At 38.6% G+C, this 21,028-nt stretch overlaps 1 protein-coding gene across 3 annotated transcripts in view; it reads left to right on the forward strand.

The window, feature by feature from the left end:
• The window catches only part of KIF16B (kinesin family member 16B), a 139,587-nt gene extending 121,600 nt beyond the window's left edge, over positions 1 to 17,987 (forward strand). For all 3 annotated transcript variants that reach the window (XM_036381065.1, XM_054514391.1, XM_054514392.1), the window contains 2 exons: positions 1,298 to 1,381; positions 16,612 to 17,987. In XM_036381065.1, coding sequence (XP_036236958.1) covers positions 1,298 to 1,381; positions 16,612 to 16,770 — 243 coding nt within the window. In that variant the 3' untranslated portion in view covers positions 16,771 to 17,987. The remainder of the gene's footprint in view (positions 1 to 1,297; positions 1,382 to 16,611) is intronic.
• Positions 17,988 to 21,028: the final 3,041 nt, after the last annotated feature.

The raw sequence follows: 21,028 nt of genomic DNA on the forward strand, positions 1-21,028 counted from the left end.
TAATAATGGAGCTCCTTATTTAAATCAGTATATGTCTGCTCCCCGTAACCAGCTGTAAATTCTCTGCAGTCCTGTATGTGCTGATAGCCTAGAAAATGATGCATCTTTTTTACTGGTTCAATATCATCAAACAGCCTGGGAATTAATGCAGGAGGCAATTTTACAGAGGGATTTACCTGCAAAACAACTCCAGCAATTCCAGTGGGAGGTTGCATTATTCTATCTCATGATGTGAGTGCTGGGGAAAAAAATGGGCTTGATTTATCTTCAAGTGCAAACACAATTTATGGGGAGAGGACCTGCTTTCTCCTGCATTGTTCCCAGTGGCTTAGCAGACCAAGTCCAGTGGTACTTGCTACCAGCTCTTGAGCCTTTTGTGTGTTTTCCAGACATAGCTGGCTTTAATTAGTTCAAGCATTTTATTTATTGGTATACAAAAAGGGGCGGCACTTTCCTCCCTCCTTCTCTCTCTCTCTTTCTCTCTCTCCCTGCCCCCCTTCCCCCATAGGATGGAAAAAGAAATGAGGAGATAGCTTTGAACACCTCTCTAGAAGAACTAAAAGTAGAGATCTGAATTGTTGTTTTTAGCAGTTGTGCCATTGCTTTTTTTCTCATTTTCAGTGTGATCAAGCAGGATTTTGCCTGCATGTGTGAATTCTCTTCAGAAGTTGAAGCTGTCAGCTCCCAGCGTGGACACACGTTTGAATGGCATTGAGCTGCAGCTGAGTTACAAGAAGTGTTAGTTCAGGGCAAAACAGCAGCTTCAGGTCAGGTGTTGGCTGTAGCCCAGCAATGCATCTCCCAGAACATGACTTCAGTGATATTTCTTAGATCAAATAATCTTACATTTATGATAGAATATAACCAAACAAATTGAACTACCATAATGTACTACCAAATTACACTACCATGTTGGAGACCACAGATTTTAAGAGACTAAATGCAGTTTTTTAAGATACACTTTCCAGCAGAAATTGTTCTTACTTCCTAAATGATACTATCACATCACATTTGGATTGCAAATTTTTAATATTTCTTTGGGTAAACAGTGGGGGTCCAATTCCTAAATTTTCTTTCAGTCACTCTCTGATGACAAAATGCATCTTTATCTTAGCAGTAGTACAGAGCAGATCACAATAACCTCAGTAGTAATGTAGAATGTGATATTTACTAATAGCGTATAGTGTGGCTCATGAATATTTGGCAATTTCTTATTCTTCCTAGTTGCTTTCTAAACAGAATTTTCTCATTTGAGCTTATCACTTCTGATGCTGATTCATCCTTTAATGTCTTCCAGGTTGCCACTTTAGAATTCCCTCCAAAGAAGCTCTTTGGGAACAAGGATGAGCGAGTGATTGCAGAACGACGGTGTCACTTAGAGGTAATACCAATTTTTTACAGGCTTCTGCTGTGTGTTTGGGAGGAGTACTCCCTGCTGGACCAACAGAAGCCATTCCCACATGATCAACATTAAATAGCTTGTTTGTAAGCACCAAGTTACTTGCTGCCTCGTTTAACACAGGAGATGGCAGCAGTACATTGCAAAGTGAGGAAACATCTCTTAAGAAATAAATTATTCCTAATCTAGAAAAAATAAAATGGAAAATTTTAGAGATGTTCATAGGAGATATGAACAGATTTATTTAAGGGGGAAAGGTGGTGGGTGAGGTAAGTGTTCTCTGTAGACAGCTGGTGTCTGTGCAAGACAAGATTAAAAAAAATTACTGCTATTTTAAATGCAGTCTGTTAGTTGGAGATTTACCATTTTATCATAGTATATCCAAATATCTCATGACAGAACTAAAGCTATATTTAGGCATCTAAATACAGTTTTATTCTGTAACCCAGCTTTGTGAACGTATTATTTTTCTTTCAATTAATTAAAAAATTTTAATTTTATTGTGGACAAGTTATTGAATTTGAGGGTTTGAGTTGTTTTGGTAGTTCTACAGTGCTGTGTGGATAGCATGATTTTGAACACATTAGGTCTTTTTATTTCTATGTTAATGCATGTTTTACTGCAGCCCAGGGGAAGGAGGTGGGGTTTTGGGGAAGAAGAGGCATGATCAAAGACTGAGCTGTACAGCCTGCAACTATATTGCAGAAACATGGGGATTACTTGAGCATGCAAGTCATTAAGAATTATATTTTTTGTAGAGCTAAAATAGCATTAGGTAGAGCTTTAGAGAAATTAATATAAAAGTAGATTGCTTACAACTGGAATTTTTTCTTAGGTGGCTTGAATTTTTTCTACGGACTTCACCTTTTCTTTGAAAACATCCTCCCCCTGACTTCTGATGTCAGGCTGTCTTACATGAAGCACAAAATGAATATTTTTTTCTTTCACATCCTCAATAGATACCATAAAGGCATGCCCATATTCCAGTCTAGTACTCAATTTGCATATTTTGTACCAGTAAAAAATTAATCTCTTAATCTTTCTGACCTTTCATTGATTTACTAACAGATTTTATTGTAATGATTTTAATGTTAAAATATATATGTTTTAATGTTAAAATATATATGTTTTAATGTTAAAATATATATGTTTTAATGTTAAAATATATGCTGTGTATAGCAATGCTTTGATCATGGCCATGTAGTACTTACAGCTTTACTCTTGTGTTTGTGGGGTTCCTCAGATGGAGGAAGGAATGATGCATCTGACTCCATGTTCTTGGAAGGCTAATTTAATATTTTAAGATACTATATTATATTAAAAAATACTATACTAAACTATATTAAAGAATACAGAAAGGATACTTACTGAATGCTAAAAGATAATAATGAAAACTTGTGACTCTTTCTAGAGTCCCAGCACAGCTTGACCCTGATTGGCCAAAGAGTCAAAACAACTCACACCAGAATCCAATGAAACAATCACCTGTGGGTAAACAATCTCCAAACACATTACAAAGCAGCAAAACACAAGAGAAGCAAATGAGATAATATTGTTTTCCTTTTTCTCTGAGGCTTCTCAGCTTCCCAGGAGAAGAATCCTGGGCAAGAGGATTTTTCCAGAAAATATGACTCTGACAATTTACAGCCAGGTTTTAATTTAAAATTATATTGTATCTATTTTAACTAAGTTAGGTTTTTAAAACTTTATTACCTATATATTTTGCAAGCATAAGAATATATGGCAACTGTTCACATGAATATGTTTTGCTGTGTGGCCATTCCACTAAGTAGTCACGGTGGTGAGGAACTGAAGATCCCCTGTGGCTAAGGGCAAACCAGATAAAGAGGATGGGGAGCCAAGCAAATGTTACTATCCTTGCCATGAGGAATTGAATGCAACAGGCTGATCAAAACCTCCTGATGTCTAGATCTCTAATCGCAGTGTTTTCTTTTCACTACGTATTTTGCAGTGGTTTGCTTCGGCTTTGCCCATAGCTGGAGAGCTCACCCAGCTGCAGCCTCCTTGGGAAGAGTGAGAGAAACCACCTAAGCAGTGATGGCTTCCAAAGCCATGTAATGCTTTGAAGGCTCAAAGAATCTCTTGAGCTGTGCTGTGAAAGTTGCAGTTATGCCACAGTAGTGGCAGATGGCCCAGGCACCAGTCCTGTTTCAAATACTGGCTGTCCATGCCTTGTGGCCTTCAGTCTGGTGTGAGCCTTGGGTGTACATCAGGGTGTAACTGGGGAGTGGTAAATTAAACTGGAGGGATTGTCTCTCTGAGGGACTTGGATCCTTGGCTTTTGGGAATTTGGGCAGGTGGAAGGTGAGAGTGTTACACCTTGGTATCAAATAGAATCGTGGCGTGTATTCAGTTGACTTTCACACCTGATCCTGTTCCTTGATTTGCTGAAAACCCTTTGCAATCTGTTTCCAGCTTCACAGCTGATGTGTTGGTACAGCTGTAGGAGGGTATAAAAGCTTGTTTGGTTGTTCCACTTGCTTAGTCAAGAGCTAATGGATAATTCAGCATTTTTAGAAAAAGCAAAGTACAGCTAGCAGACCAATTTTATTGAGCTAATTTTATTGACTAAAAATAAATGACAGCCTGAAATACCAGTCCAGTAAGTGTTCTGAACAAATATTCTTTGATGTAAGATTATTAGCAGAGCAGTCATCCTAGTGGTGGTGATAAAGAAATTGCTCTGCTCTTCTTTACACATTTTTTACATTAGGTATTCATGCATCTTAAATAGGCTGGAACTCCATATCATTTTTTCTGAACTTCTTTCATTGAAATAGCTTTGGGTAGTTCAGTGCTTCCCACAGGTCATCTCTTAGCAACTGCAGTTCCTTGTGCCTAATTAGATTTCTCCCTTTGCAAGACAGTTTAGGAAGAATTTAGTTTTTCCTACATATCATCTCTAGGATTCTTGCCACAATAGAAGTACTGAGAAGAGCAGTGGGTTTTTGGTACCTTTCTAGACAACTAGAATCAGGGGGACTGGCTGCTGTGGAGTTTGTTTTGTTTGAAGATTGAGATGTAGTGCTACCATATTTCAGCCTGGGTTTAGAAGTGGGCATATTTAATCATAATGGAGGTGAAATCACTTGGAGTAAAAGAATCCAGAGAGCCCTAAATTATTATAATTGTGATTTTTAAGTAAGCTCAAGGTTTGTGTATGACATTAAGTTCTTTTATTTATCCTAGCTGGTACAAATGCTAACTAACTGAAAGCTTCACATTGTCTTGTTTGTAGGAAAGCACATTACATGAAGTATTTTTGTGTGAGATGAACCTGAGAACTCAACTTTGATCTCCAGCATGATATGTAGTTGCACTGTAAACACTTTTGCTTTGGTGTTTGTTGGTATAATATCAAGTCTTTTGAACTGTTTTTGACATTACCATAGAGCTTTGGAAAATAATGTGCATGTTTTTACATATACATCTTAAGAGAAAACATCTAAATTGTATTTAAAATTATCTACCCAAAACACCCTATTGTAATCTATTAATTTAGCTCTTCATCAGGGACCTGTTGCAGGGCAAAACTCTAAATTTATTGTTTTGCAGTTTAAAGACTGTAATTTCACTTCAGAACCAACCTTGCTTGATTAAATCTGCCTTAAGTGACACAGGCAAGAATTCTTCTGAGTAAAGTTAATGAACAGAAGTTATTGTGTATCTATCCTTTCTTGCAAATAGAAATCAGTAGATAAGAGTATAGGATCCTTTTTTAAAGTGAATTCAGATGATGTATATTCATTTTTTCATATTTTTTTAAGGAAAAGCTTTGTAAAGGAACTACTTGCCACAAGAGTCAGTGAATGTATCTATTCCTGTTTTAACTGCAAAGTATCTTTAATTCTTTGGTGAGTTGCTAGGTCTGTGGATGACACTAAAAAGAAATTTTCCTGAAATCCCAGCTTCTATGGATACTGTGTTTCTGTATCATACCATTCCCCTGACTTTTCTTTTTTTCTTCTTCTCTTAAACTCATGCTTTGCTGTAGTAATGAAGATTATTTTTAGGCCTGTTTTCCCATTGTGCAGCCAGAGAAACTGGGGAGGAGTCTAAGCTGACATAGCAGATTGAGCTGTGTTTCTTGAATCTTTGGTCAGAAGCGTTGCTTTCATGGACTTTCTTTCTTGCCCTTGCTGTTAGCAGTGTAGCAAAAAACAACTTTTATGCCAACAAAATCCAAACAGGTTATTGCTTAAAGGAAAACAAAAACTGACCCAAGCCTCACAATGTCTCCTTGTCTCTGTTCCCTGTTTCCTCTTCCCTATTCTCAGGGCTGCATTTCCCCAGGTTGGTTTGCAGTCAGCAAAGGGAGAAAGAATCAAAATCTCTGGTGGGGTTTTTAGGTATCCAAAGTTGGTTAGAGTGTGGTGCTGATAACACCAAGGTTGTGGCTTCCATCCCCAGACTGGCCATTCCATTAAGAGTTGGACTTGATCCTTATGGATCACTTCCAATTCAGAATATCCTGTGATCTGGGATCTAGAAATAAAGCTCAACAGTCAGTAGGAGTCATGTGTTGTCTTTTGCTGCCTCTTACAGAGCTCAGGGAGTAAAAGTCAGCCTGTTAACAGTAATGTGATCCTGTGTTGAGTTCTGTAGAAGCATATACATCTTCCTGGCATTGCCTCTGCTCTTCTTTTTTCTTGGCACTTTGAACCTCTTTAAAAGATAGACATGCTCAATTTTTTTAAAATTAATAATGTAATTGTCCTCACTTCCTGATGTCTGCCAGTGAGGATTTCAATGATAGGTGTTAATGCAGGAGGCAGAAATAAATCTTGAATGAGCTGCATAATTCAATTTTGCTGTCCAGTCTGGAAAACTGTCTGGGGAAAGTATTGTAGACGCTGAACTGGCTGAAATATTGCTGTTACCTTCAGCCAAAATTAACCTTCCAAAATTAGGTTAACTTAGAAGTCAAATCCTTTGTTTAGTTTTTAGTTTGTATTTTCACTTGAGTTCCTCTGGAGGTGATGATTCCTAGGTTTTTTTTTTTAATAAGGCTGTAAATTTAGCTGTGTCATGTTTCCCCTTTAAAAGTAACATTATGCTGAGATGGCTCCAGGAATCTGGTTCTCAAGGAAAAGATGAAATAATGGAAATAGCACCTTTTTCTTGAAGTTGGATTGATTCTTGTTATTTAAGTGTCTTATTAGTATTTGAATTAATACCTCAGTGGAAGCCAGCAATAGAAACGTCTGAGAAGGAAAAAACCCTCAAAATATTTGTCAACAAATTTGAGCAAACAGAATGTTTGAATCTGCTTCAGACATTGAGGTTTTCCTTGAAGTCATGAGAACAGAAACATTTTACTGTGATTTTAGATTATTCATCACCTGAACATTCAGCATGAACTTCATTAGTGCTCCCCATAAGTCTTTGTTTCACTGCCCCATTCCTAAATGTATTTAACTGAGAGAACCTGTGCTAGTTATAGGTGAATTGATGTCTGTATTGCAAAAACCCTATCAAGTGGGGTTAGAATTACCATTTCTGTTTGATTTTTTTTTTTCCCTGAATGACACTAGTCACAAAGCTGCTGTATAGATGTTTGTTCAAAGTGACCACTAAAAGGAAATTATCAGACACAGGCATCAGCTTCCAACATCCCTAATGCCAAAGCTTTCTAAAAGGAGCTTTATGCAGCTGCTCACCAGCCTGGCTCTTAAAGAATGAATGTTTGCCTGTGACAGTGTGGTGGTAATTACTGTTCTTAGCAGCATTTAGGTGGTAAGATGGACTTCAGAACACATTCAGAATACAGCTTGATACTTACTGGAAAATAAAAGGAAACTCATCTCTTTTTTCCCAGGTATGAATGCACACCAGTAGCACTGCTGGTGCAGAAGCAAACCACTGCAAATGTTGGTGTTTGATAATCCTAGAGAGGATTGTTTCATACCCATAGTCTGAGCTACAGAATGCAATATCTTGGAGTGATGGCTTTAATTTTCCACTAGAGGAATAGGGATGCAGTAGGATCAGTGAAGGAAAGAGCACAGATTCATCCACAAAGACAAGAGAAGAGTGTGTGTGGCTGGGCCTCATTGTGAATATCAGTTACATGAAATCCATGTCATAGATCATTTTCTAATTTAGGTGTAGTCAGTCTTCACCAGGTGCCTTTCAAATCCTCTAGTAACCACTGCAAAATTTAAGAACAAAACCAACTGCTTTTCAGCAACAGCTCTGAAGTCTTGCTGGCAGACAGACTTTGCAGTTAGCATCTGAGGGCAAGTTCTCATGTCAGGTCCCCATCTGTCACCACATCATTAGGGCAGCCTAAGGCACATGGCTTCTCTGGTTTTGAAGCATCAACCCTCAAAGAGGAGTTGCAGAAGTTCTCAGCAGCAAAGCATTTAACCTTTTTTTTGGTGGCTCTGTTGCTTGTGTGAGACCCTGTTGGTTCAAAAAATGAATAAATAAAATTAATTTTACTTATTGGTTGCAGTCACTAGATACAAAGAAGCAGAGCTTTGCATAGGTCAGCTGTTGATCCCATACCAATAAAATGTTGCTTTGATTAAATACTGTAGACCTTCAGCTAGCCCACAACAATGCAAGACATTATTCTTGTAATCAAAACACATGATAAAGGTGGTCATTTAGAAGAAACAATGGCCTGAGGTTATTTTGTTCTTTTCTGGATAAGTTAATTTTAAGCTCTGGTTTGACAGGCTACTGAATGCAAAAGGAATGGAAAGTGTGGTCCCATTTGCTCAAACTCTAGGCCTAATTCAAAATCAGTCTGAAGCCTTGCTCTGCAGAGCTTCCTAGAGGTAACTTGGCATAATATACATCCTCCCTCTTTAGAAGAATTTTGGTGTTTCTTTCTTTAGGTGTATAGCTTCAGGTCCCTACCTCAAAAATTATCTTTTGTGATCAAATATTTATCTCCATTGCAACCAGTTAATTAAATAGGATTGGCAATTTAAAGGCCTTTTTATTTTTTCCTTTCCTTTTTAGATATTTCAGAGTATCAGAAAATAAGGAGGTATTTTTATCATGATTTAGTGAGTTTGGAAAGTGGGGCAGCATATAGTTTGAGCTCCAGTTTAGCTCCATATCCTAATGTGTTTTGCTCTCAGGATGGACTCAATTTCCCAACACACTCCTACAAACCAAGTTTTGAAGTTGTGTACCTTCATGACCATCTCCATTAATGGCTCTGCACCTACAGATGTGGGCAGATGTATAAAAGGAGTGGTCAGCCAAGGACACTGGGTTGAATCTGGTACTAACCCTTTCCCAAGCAAGAGGATCAGTCATCCTCCAGCATGGGATTTCACCAGAGGAAGCAGAGGGAGATGCATGTCCAGCTGTTTGGTAGGTGTTTGCCAAGCCCACTCCAGCAGATGACACACTGCTGGCCCAGGGATGCAGGCTAAATTCAGTCCTGTTGTTCTTTCTAAATAAATTTTGACAGGAATTGTTCTGACTTGTACTCTGGAGAAGAGATTGGTTTCCTTCACTAGTCAGGTCTGTTTTGCTCCTTTTCAGAATGGTCATTCACTTTCCAAAGAAGACTCACACTGATAGACCACCTGTAAATCATAGCCCTTGCTGCCTTTTTATTTGCTTCCCTGCCAGCCTGCAATTCAGTTTTCATTAGAGCTGCCTCAAGCCAATAAATGTAAGCTTTTACCATGCAGACATTGTAAGAAATAAGAAATCCTGTGGATTTTAAACAAATTATAGGCAGAATGAGATTGTAATTTGGGACGTAGACTGACTTAAGAAGTTGATTCAATTGATGTGGCATAATAGTAATTCAGCATAATGTGCTCATGCCATTAGACTTGCACAGAAAAATGTTCCAAACAGCTATAATGAATAGTTTGGGTTTTGAAAACCTGAGAGAGCAGTTTCACCTGGAATCATAACTGGCATCTCTCAGAATGCTTGCACATTAAGAAAATTCAAAAAGGTATATGAATTTGAGTAAATTTCAGTACCACCTTGGGTAAAATTAAATTTTAGTGTCACTCAAGCACTCCTGGAGTTGTAGAGGTAAAATCTGCTTCGCCTGTACAGCTCTGGAGGAAACTAACTCTGATTCAAGGAATCTGCATCATGCTGTGCATGAAAAACATAGAGAGACTTTCCCAAGAGGCTAAAAATCTAAGTCCTAGTTTTTTTTAGTGCAATTTAGCTGCTTAAAGAAGCTTGATTCTTACCTGCTTAGTTCCAAAGTAATTTAGGTACGTCTAAACATGCCCAAAGGAGTGTTGGAATGTGGCCTGTGGAATTCACCCCAATGCAGCTCAAAACTCCTAACTTTCTGAGCTGAGGAAAAAAAATGAGAAGAGAACCCAAAAAGAGAAGAAAAGCCATTGTCTAAACAATGACCAGATAACCCACAAAGCAAATACCCCATGGCAAAAAAAGCTGGAAGCTGCCTGAGAGTGCCAGTTCTAAAAGCAGCCATGATAACGACCCCGCCACACACACAGGGTTCTCATTTTGGTATTCTTATGATACAGTAGCAATATTGGGGGGCACAGATAGATATGGAATACAGTAACATTATGAATTACCCCAGGATGTTCTACCCCTTATCCCATATCATCTGATTTATGCCCATTTAATACATTTCAACTGTAAACATATCTACACATATAGCCTATCTATACATACCTACATATAACTATATACAAATACAATTTCATTGGTCACTGACCATCCCCCAGATATGGACAGAGTTCATTTGGTCCATGACTGATATGACTGGACAAGTCCATGGTAATTAAAATATGCAGTGGCAGTGACATTCAGCAGCCAGTGGTACATTCCAACCTTACAGGCTGTTCTCAGCCACAGTCAAATCCCCCTGAGGTGCACAACATGTTTCCCCAGCCCTCTGCTTAACCCACCAAGTGTAAGCAGGTCCTTGAGCAAAAACAATCCCACAGATAGGCTTGCCTTTGCTCAAGGCAGAATGAATCCAAACAGTCTTTCCTAACATAATTTCATACGCACAACAGACACTTCATGTCTGTCTGCTGTACACAGGGGTTTGGAGTGGGCAGGGCCAGCTCAGTTAGTGGAATATCTGGTGTTACCTAAGTGCTGATGCAATTCCCCCCTGTTAAAGCCCCTTCTAAATCCTCCTCCCTTGGATATAAAATAGATTAGTTTATGAAAAATATGTCCCAAAGGTTTGTTTCTTGGCCTTGGTTCCTAAGAAGAACCAAGAGAGGATAGAGGCTTTGGAATGTGTTCTATCTTTCTGTCTATTAGGGTAGGGAAGAATACTGGGAAAACCAGCTGTGAATACAATAATAGGCTACAAAGCTACAAATAAATGTGTAAAAGTACAGAGAGTATATAAAAGAAAAAAGGCAAAAAATTAGCCAGCATCAATGTGACTATTGCAGTGGTGATTTGCCATTTTCAGACATGTGCTTCTGTCTTCATTCTCCTAAAATGTGTGTACGCAAATTGTCTACAACTTGAGCAAGGTCTCTGGCACCAGGGACAGTCACATTCTGGAGGCAGTTGTCAAATTTGGCTCCTCAAGGAACCTTTGTAGAGCTTTGACAGTGTCTAATTTTGCAGAGTGTTTTGTGAGGAGAGCCCAGCCATCTGGGTCTTTCAGCAGAAGATGATGGGCCAGGTGATCCCATCATAATTACCAACATTTTCTCTCCAAGTTTTTGCACAGAAATAAGATCCTTCAGGCACCAGGTAGTCTCCCATGCAGTAAGTCTTTTCCCCATTGCTCTGAAATCACAACTGCACAGAATGATCTGAGGATATGTGCAGGAGATAAATGTGTTCAGATCCACAGGTGACATTAGGTACTTCCCGAGGGGCCTGAAATATCACTTGTGATATTGAATATCATCACATGCTGTTCTACTCACCTACTTTCCTCAAATCTCCTTTATAATATCTTGCAATATATGTCAAGGTGTTGGGGAAAAGAATTGAAGCTTCGTGGTTTCTTTATTAGGAAAAGAAAAAGCCCATGAAAGACCAAAATGTTTCTGAGTAAGTTATATCTGGTGAATGGAGAATTGATCTGAATCTGGAATTGGTGGAGGTGAAGCTGTTAGTTGTAATCTGGTATGGTCCCCCATAATTTTGGATTGCTGTCCTCCAAAGCAATGGTACTTCATATTCTATAGTCTTGCTATCTGCAAATTCATTCCCTGCTTGCTCAAATTTAATAAATCCAGAAATGGACTTGAAACTACGTGGAGGCTCCCTTTGCATGCCTTGTCTTTTAAACAGATCCTTGTTTTTGTGATCACAGATTGGAAGCAAATCCTGTGCCTGTCTGCCTGCTTTGGGGTAGAGTCTTTCTTGGGAAGAGCTGACTGTGCAAATACCTAATTACAACATAATGTGGTTTTTTTAGATTGAGGGAATGTGCTTCAATCTGTCTGGCTTTGGGGGTTTTTTGGTAATCAGATTTGTATCCTGTAGAAAGAGCTGTGATACCTGTGTATGCTTTGCTCTATGGATAATTCAAATCAAGATCTGATTTAAAGCCTGCAACACTTAACACTAGTCAACAGAATAATTATGTGATTGGTACAGGGAGGAACTAGCATCTATATTAAAGGGAGAGAGGAGCCTGTGTTAGAAATTAGATGGCAAGTCCTGCCTCTGTCACCAGTGATCTTCTATGACCTTGTGGTAAAGCTTTTGACTGTCCAATTGACATGTAGCTCTTGAAAGGGTGGTATTGTTTCACAGAAAAGGAGCTGTTGGCTAAAAAATCCCCAAAACCTTGTAAGATTTATCTTATTAAACTTTCTAGTGCTTTCAGCTCTGGCATATATTAGCAGGTGGTAATTCTAATGCCAATTTTAAAAGTATCTTCTAAAGTATTTTAAGCACTGACTTTTTTTTTAGGAAATTGCTAGAAATAGAAGTATGAAAGCAAAAGCTTGAAGTGTTCTTACTTTCTGAAAGTACCAGAGTTGATGAGTTTTTAAACACACCAAATTTTAATGAAAAATCCAATTCTTGCTAAGCTCTGCTATTGGTCTCTGAGGCTATCACTGTTAGCAATGGATTAGGAGAACAATGTCACTGAACTGAATTCCTCTTTAATATGCCACAATTGAAAGGGTGATAAGAAGACTTGCACATTTCAGAAAGCTTTTTGATTGTAGTACCTTTAATAACTTTAAATTAAGTTATGGCTTTACATTAAAATGTATAAAATTATGAAGTCCCCACATCACAAAGTAGTGCAGAAATGATTAGAATGACTTTGTTGTGCTGATGAATTGAGCACAAGATGAGCACTGGCCTATTGCTAAAAAGGTGAACCCTATTAAAATGATTTTAATAAGCTTTTTAAATGCTTTCCATTTTGCTATTCACATAATTAAAAGGGAGGGAAAACTACTCAGACTAGGTAAAGAAAGAAAAGCCTTTGGGCCTTATACCACTTTCTCCAGTTTAGTTTCATTTGCAGAGTTAAAATTTGCAGGTACAGTTGTCATAAATTTCAAGTTAGAGGGCTTGAAGGTTGTATTGCATTTAGAGAGGGCAAACAGCACTGTTTTTCCTATTTTGGATGAGTTTTTAACCTGGCTTTCTGCGGTATTTTCAGGTCCACAGGATGAAGGAGGAATTGAGAATCTGACTCCATGTTCTTAGAAGGCTAATTTATTATTATATGATTTATATTATATTATATTATATTATATTATATTATATTATATTATATTATATTATATTATATTATATTATATTATATTATATTTATTATATTATATGAAAGAATGCTATATTAAAGCTATACTAAAGAATAGGGAAAGGATACAGACAGAAGGTTACCAAGAATGATCATGAAAAATCCTGACTACTTCCAGAGTCCTGATACAGCTCATGGGGATTGGTCATTAAGTTAAAACAATTCACATGAAACCAATCAAACAACCACCTGTTGGATAAACAATCTCCAGACCACATTCCAAAGCAGCAAAACACAGGAGAAGCAATTGAGATAATATTATTTCCTTTTTCTCTGAGGCTTCTCAGCTTCCCAGGAGAAGAAATCCTGGTGAAGGGTTTCAGGAATTTCAGAAAATATGACAGTGGCAGCTTTCTATCCTTGTTTTGTACATGCAGAGTATTTCTGCTCTCTGAGCTGGTGTTCTGAGTGTGTGTTTAGCCAGAACAACCAACATGATCAATGTATGAGTTGCCCATTTTACACCTCTGTTACAGTGCCAGGGTCTTGTGCCCTCGCACCAAGCTGTTTACAAATGTATCATTAGGATATTTTCCAGCATAGCAGGTCAAATGCTATTAGTGAAATGAAACTCCAAAGTGCATTTGGAAGAACACTGATTACCAGACTAAATAATCCAGAACAAATGGCCAGAGTCTAACAAACAAAAATGAGTAATAAAACCAAGCATGTTGGAATATTTTGGCAGTTAACTAGTTTTTTCTTTCCTAGATAATCATACAAACCTAGTAGCTGTTAAACAGTGATTTGCATGCCAGGGACAATGTTGCCATCAGTAGGAAATTACATCATTAATATGTATAAAATTTAGACCTTTGAAGGTATCCTGAACTTGCCAGTCTCTGCTAAGAATTTTTTTTTCAAGGACACATCAAAAGAGTTCTGTAAATAGACAAATGTTGTATCTGCTGCTGGAAATGGATTTTAATACAAAAGATATGGAAACAGCTCTGCTCCTCTCCACTGAGTGCTGGTAGAGGAGATCCTTTCATCTGACCTTGCTCCTACTCCAGCTGCTTGCAGTGGCCTCTGGGCTGAACAAAGTCCATGCTGAATCTCTTCTGGATCTCTAAGGAACTTTTTGTCATTTGTGGCACTTGGTGTTGATGTGCTCCTGCCCCTCTCCCAGCTTGCTGTGACTCTCATCCTCTCCTTGTCACATCTGAGTTTGGGAAGCATCTTTCCATACATTGCAAGGATCACTCTTCTTTTTGTCCTGTCACTTTTTCCACTTTGCTGTCCATTGCAGCCAGCAGGACAGAGCAGCCTTCCCCTGTAGTGCCCACAACTCTTTGATCACTGCTTGTGATGTGAGCACTTGTGGCATCAGTCACTGTTTCCTCACTCCAGGAGAACACTCCCAGCCAGCATCTTTGGGCAGAGCAGCCTGTATTTCAATGAAGCAACAGCTTCTTTGTGTCAAGGGCACAGCAGCTGTGGGCTGTGTTAACATACCAGGGTGTAAATGCAGATCTGGGTTTTAGAAGATGGCTAATTTGTTCAGAGGTGGTTGTTGAAGAGCTATAATGTCAAGCCATATGGCAGGAAACCTTCATACAAAATTAATTCCATCGTTATCTGTTCGTGTCTGCTTGTTGCCATTTTCCCAAGGATCTTTTTTGTGTTCAAAAATCTGTGATATTCACTCTACTCTGGAGCACAGATGTGGAAAAGGAGTGTACCTGCTGTTCCTTGTGTGTCATATAAGTGTATGCTTAGAGCAGAGGGATTTTTTACTTTGCCATTAGAGCTATCATGCCAAAACAATGAGTAATGGCTCTAAAGAAAAGGCATGACAGTCAATTATCTGGCCATACATACCAAGGTGAATGCAGTAGGTCTTTTGATGTGTCCAGTGAGATATTTTGGTACCTTTGAGCCTTTGGCAGTCATAAACTAGAATTATTGCAGTAACTTTTCAGCACAGTGCTAAAACACTAACAGAATGGTGTGTTTTACATTTCATTTTCTACCATATTCATCCTGCAGGAATTACTGTTTTGGGACTTTTTGTAAAGAACCCTCCTTTGAGGACTAATTATGAAAAATGTTTCTCTCTTTTCCACTTTAAATTACCTCTTAGTCTATTGCAGTTCATCTTAAAGGCATTTTTGTAATCAATTTTTTTCATGAACATTAATACAACCTGTGGCAGGTCTGAATGAAATAGAAAGTTTCATCATTTCTGCCAAGAGAATAGTTATTGTTTCAGCTGCTTTTTTTTTTGTTTGCTATTTTTTGTTTGTTCTTCTTCTTTCTTTAATATTGAAACAGGTGGTTTCTTAAAAAGATAGCAGATTGTTATAGTTTGAAGGAATTATTCTTGAGAAATGAGTGAATAATTAGGACAGTTTCCTGAACAAACCACTTCCCTGACCCCAAAGCTCTGCATTCAAATAACTAAATGTTGTGTTCTTCAGAGGAGAATGTGCTTCTCTGGCTTGCAAATATATTTCCCATGGAATGCAAGACCAGTGAATGATGTGAAAGTTCTCTCTTTCTGTGGTCAGTCTGTAGTACAGAAAAGGAGTTTATCCCTGTGCTCCAGATGAGATTTCCCTTGCAGGTGTTTGGGTGACACTGGATGCATTTGTAATGTCTATCTGATCAAACCTTTTACCTAGTGTTTTGTTCAAAAGTTCAAAAATTTTAAGTTATTAAGTCACACATACCTGGAAAGTTGCATCTAAATGAACCCACATATAATGGAAGCTTTTTCAGGTTTGTGAAAACTGTGTTAATGTACATCCCCCAATTTCTCTAGGTACAAATGTGACTGCAGTTTGCAAGTGGTTGGTGAACATTAACTTATGGGAAGGAAAGGAAGTGTCTCCCATGTGCTTCTCATTAGTAAAACGAAAAAAAAAAAAAACCAAAAAAGAAAGAAAAAAACCCACCAAAACAACCTCTCCCAAAAAAAAAGCCAAACCAGAAAGGGAACTTTGAGGGCAACTCAATGAAAAGATACTGGTAGGTTCTGACATAATATGGAATTCATGCAAATCTTTCTGCAGATAGCCATCATCAAAACAAACCCCAATCAATGCAAGGACTGTGGAAGCTTTATGAGGGAAAGATTTTTAAAGTCCTTTTGTGTATTATGTGGTGAATATCCTGCAGCATGGATCTGAGGTTTGCACCTGCTGTGTTTGCTAATGCTAGACAATGCTATTAGCATGTCATGATTCTCTGACTGCAGAATAAACTAGGAAGCATCATGCAACCACAGAATAAAAGAGTTGCCAAGCTGGGCATAAGAAGGAAGTGGAAAATACTTCCTTTCTGCTTTTCTTGAGCTTAATACAGACATTTCCCTAGATTGTTTTATAAATATTGATGGTTATTGAAAGGACTGTTTACATCCCATGGAAATATTTTTAGGGTTTTTTGCTGTTCATTTAATTTTCCAAAGTGGTTGTAATAAATTTGATCAAGTAAACCTTATGACATTTTGTATTTCATCCCACAGAAATACCTCAGGAGCTTCTTCTCTGCAATGCTGAAATCTCCATCATCTCCACTGAACATTGACAAAGTGGGGCTAACGTTGTCAAAATACACCATCTGTGAATTCTCACCCTTCTTCAGGAAAGGCGTTTTTGACTACAGCAGCCATGGGACCAGCTAAGTTTTGGGCCAGGATCCTTATGCTGGAGGAGTATAGCTGGAGTGGTGCCTTCACTTTTGTGCAAGAGGAATGAGGGAAAGAAAAAAAAACCTGTGTCTCCTCCATACCTGGAAACATCCAAACAGCCCCAACTGGAGACCTATGTCCTTTGGCAGCTCCCAAGGCAGTGCCTGCATTCTCCTGGCATGGGGTGTACAGACATTTTTGTGTAAGTTGCTCTGTTAATAGTGTACAAAGATTCTGACTCTGGTAATGAGTTTGGATCCCCTTCTTGGCAGCAGTGCTTCCTTCCCATTTTCTCAGATAATTTGTTCGAGAGCATCTCGTGTTTACCATGGCAGTGTGTCATGCTGACAGAGGGTTTCCCAGTGGCCTTTTGGTTTCTGTCCAAGCTGTTCCTTAAAGAACAGCTCCTCTTTTGTTTCTTTATAGCATAGTGTCATGTTTAAGGTAATGATCGTGCCCAAATGTTGTTTCATTTTCTTTCCCTTCTAGATACACTGAGTATTGATTGTATAATTGTATAGTTTTTCTCAGAAGAATTAAAGGGCCTGGGTAGCTTGAATGCTTACAAAAATACATGCAGCAGGAAGAATATAATTTGAACCCTGTCAGAGTCCTCCACACTTAGTTGTTTGGAGGCTGAACAAATCATTCACCATTAATAAAGAAGCAAAGGAAGCAATAGTTACTGAATAACATGGTCAGCATCTTTTCAGATTTTCAGCATCATTCAGACTGGAAATGGAAATTGTGCACTGTACAGAGCTCTAGCTATGCATAAAGCTGATGCAAAGTGCTATATATTGTTTTTTAAATAGCTCCTTCACAATAATTGTAAAATCTGAGCTTTATTTGCATCAGTTAAAATTTACAGGATTTAAATAATAGTACTTTAAAATGACTCAGGATTTATTCAGACTTGCACATATATATATACAGGTAGAACTAATTTTATATTGCTGCAGATTCAAAACTATGTTACACTGTGACTGGAATTGAGTATGTGTACATGTTAATGTATAATTGGTTGTATAAAAATCAGAATTGAATTACTTCCAGTTATTAAAATGCATAATGAAAGGTAAGTTTTGTGTGCCATTTGTTCAGAGTGTGAAGCATTTTTTCTGAGTTGATATCACTGACCACTGGTAGGTTGTGGTAATCAAACTATTTCATGTCATTGAAAATTATTATTAAAACCTAAAGTAACAACACTGGTGGCATTTTTATTTCATGACCTAAATTATAGGAACAGCAATGTTTCACATTTAATATGATACATCCATGGTCCTGAGGGAACTGGCCAAGGAAGTGTCTAAGGCACTATTCATCATATTTAAGAAGTGATGGCACTCTGGGGAAGCTCCCTCTGACTGGAGAAGGGGAAACATAACCCTCATTTTTAAAAAGGGAAAAGAGGAGGACCCAAGGAACCACAGGCCAGTCAGCCTTCCCTCAGTGCCTTATGGAGCAGGTCCTTTTGGAAACTATGCTAAGGCTCATGGTAAATTATGTGGTAATTGGTGACTGCCAGTGTGCCTTCACTAAGGACAAATCATGCCTGATGAATTTGCTGGCCTGCAGGAATAGTGGGAATGGCCTTAAGCTGGTTTTGTTAGATATTGGGAAGAAATTCTTGGCTCTAGGGGTGGTGAGGCACAAGTTGCACAGAGAAGCTGTGGGCAGCCCCTTCACTGGAGGTGTTCATGGCCAGGCTGGATGGGGCTGGCTGTGAGAAACCTGATGAGAAACACCAGGGGGGTGTCCCTGCTTGTGGCAGGGGCATTGGAACTAGAGAACTTCTAAGGTCCTTCCCAAACCAGGCCCTTCTATGATTCTGTGCTGATGTATAAAGATTACTGGGTTCCATTACTAAGTGCAGCCTGCCACAGTAAGCATCTTTAATTAAAATTCTAAAAGAAAAAAAGATGGATGATTTAAATTTTGAGAGTATTTTTATAATTTTAATTCATTTTAGGGAAAACAAAAGGGTAAAATTTCTAGGCCCTGTTATTAGCAGGGTAGGATTTATTGCCTTTGAATGTGTCTGACTTTATCTGACTCTAACTGACTTAGGTATCTTAATACCTCTGATTGGGAAGCTAAGCATTCTGATCAAACCTGTTGATTCCCAAACTGGGTTTTTGTCACTGTGTCCTGGACATTCCTGGACTTTTTCATGCACTGGAGCATTAGCTGCCTGTGCTTGATCACTGACAGGGACCTGATCTCGTGATCCCTGCTCTGCCCAGTGCCTTTATTACACCTCTCCAGGGCCCTCTGTGCACATTTCATCCTCCTGACCACAAGGCTGTGTCTTCCCTTCCTCCTTCCCTCTGCCATTTGGCTTTGCTTGTGCTTCCCAGATCAGAAGGTGGAGGCTGGGTGCTTGCTGGGTGCCTGTGGTGAGCTGAGCCACTGGAGTTTGGTGTTGCAGCAGTCAGTGGAAGACTGGTAAGTGCATGTGGTTGTCTTGCTCTGATGCCCACGTGAGTGCTTCAGAGGCAGAAATTAGGGATGATCAATAAATGACTCTGAATCTCACTACAAAGCCACTGACTCTTCTGTTTCTCCTTCTCCCTTGGCTGTTCCCCTTCCTACCTCATTGCAGTGAGGTATGATAAAGAATTAATGCCTCAGAGTCTTCAGAAAAATGATTTTGTGTAACTGTAGAGCATTATATCCTGGGTGCTACTTCTATGAGGCAGGCCAAAAAAGGGTAAGCTGCTTTATCTGCTGCACTGATGAACCCATTTTCTGCAGTTTTCTTTCCTGAAAAACAACCAGTGTGCCAAGCAGAACTCCATTGCACCACATGGTGAATGCTGGTTATGAAAAGGCAAAAGCAGACAGGACTCCTAGAGGTATTTTGTGTCACTTTGGATTTGGAGAACCTGTTTAAGCAAAACTCAACGTGATAAAGAGTTAAGTGAAAAAATTGAATATTATTTTTTTTCTCTTGAATTTAAAACAAGACTTGTACTGGCTTCCTGCCAACTGTACAAATTGATTCAGGACCAGATGCTCCAATGGTGTAAACTTGCCTCCAAGATAGTTAATTTATGTTGTCTAGTTTACCTGACCCGCAGTGTTAAATGTGTACATTGCACATAACAGAGGTCTATTAATCACTCTATTTACAATGTCATCAAGTTAAAAACTAGAGTTGTGAATGTAAGCATGAGATTAGGACCACAACCCCCAGCTACCAGTTTTTCCCACCTTCTTACCTATCTTCCACTGGTGTCCAGAGTTTAATCAATGATGGCAAGCTCAGGCTAAGCTAGGAGGCATCTTTGAATAATTACACCAGTAAAAAATATGATGGCTGTTTATAACCCACAGTCTTTAAACTCAGACTTCAAGAGAAGTTTTCCATAGAAGCTGAAATGCATATAGCTAGCCATTTTAAAGATGTTCCAATTGCATTTCTCTGTAGATATCCTCAAGCTCTAAAATTGTCCATTAATTTTATTTTCAACATATTGACACTTTCAACAACATTGTGAAAGTTATTTTCAGGCCTGGTATGGGTGGTGGCTTTTTTTCCAAGCGCCTAAGTAATTGAGAAATGTCCTTAAGTAAAACCTAACTTATCTATCAGTCCTATATATATTTCAGGCAAAGTGTGTGTTTAAGTACTTGGCTATAATGGGGCTATCACAATTACCCATGCAACTGCAATCATGCTTCCATTAAAGTCACCAAACAGCTTGGCTCATATCCTTGCTGAGCCTACAGCAGTTTTTCATCAATAGGATTGCACCAAAAAAGGCTAAAAAGCACACTGGAGATGGTGCTTGGCTTTTTTTTTTTTTTTTTTCTTTTTCTTTCTGCATAACATGATTAAATGCAAAACAACTTTGAGGAAAGCCTTGCTGTTGGTCTTGACCCTGCTCTCCTTTAACTGGAAGTGCTTTTCCCCTGAATATGCTGCTGCTCATAGGCAAGAGGTTGAGCAGCCCTCAAAGCCCTGCTGATAAATGACTCCTGGCAATCTCCTCACTCCTGGAGGTGGGAATAAGAAATAGGTTTGTATTAGACTGTGATAAAGCTTGAAATTTTATATGCTCCCAGCTCACCAAAGCCCCAAAATTGGAAAAAATAAATTATTTTTAACTTACAAGTTTCTTATGTCTGTCCATGGGTTTATTTTCTCTGTGTTGCAGTAGATTCTGGGGAAAAAAAAAAAAAAAAGATAAGCTAAAGAGCAAAAACTTTCTGGCTTCCATCCTCATAATGGGAAATAGAAGAT

The sequence above is a fragment of the Molothrus ater genome, chromosome 3 (assembly GCF_012460135.2).
Source record: "Molothrus ater isolate BHLD 08-10-18 breed brown headed cowbird chromosome 3, BPBGC_Mater_1.1, whole genome shotgun sequence".
Taxonomy (NCBI): Eukaryota; Metazoa; Chordata; class Aves; order Passeriformes; family Icteridae; genus Molothrus; species Molothrus ater.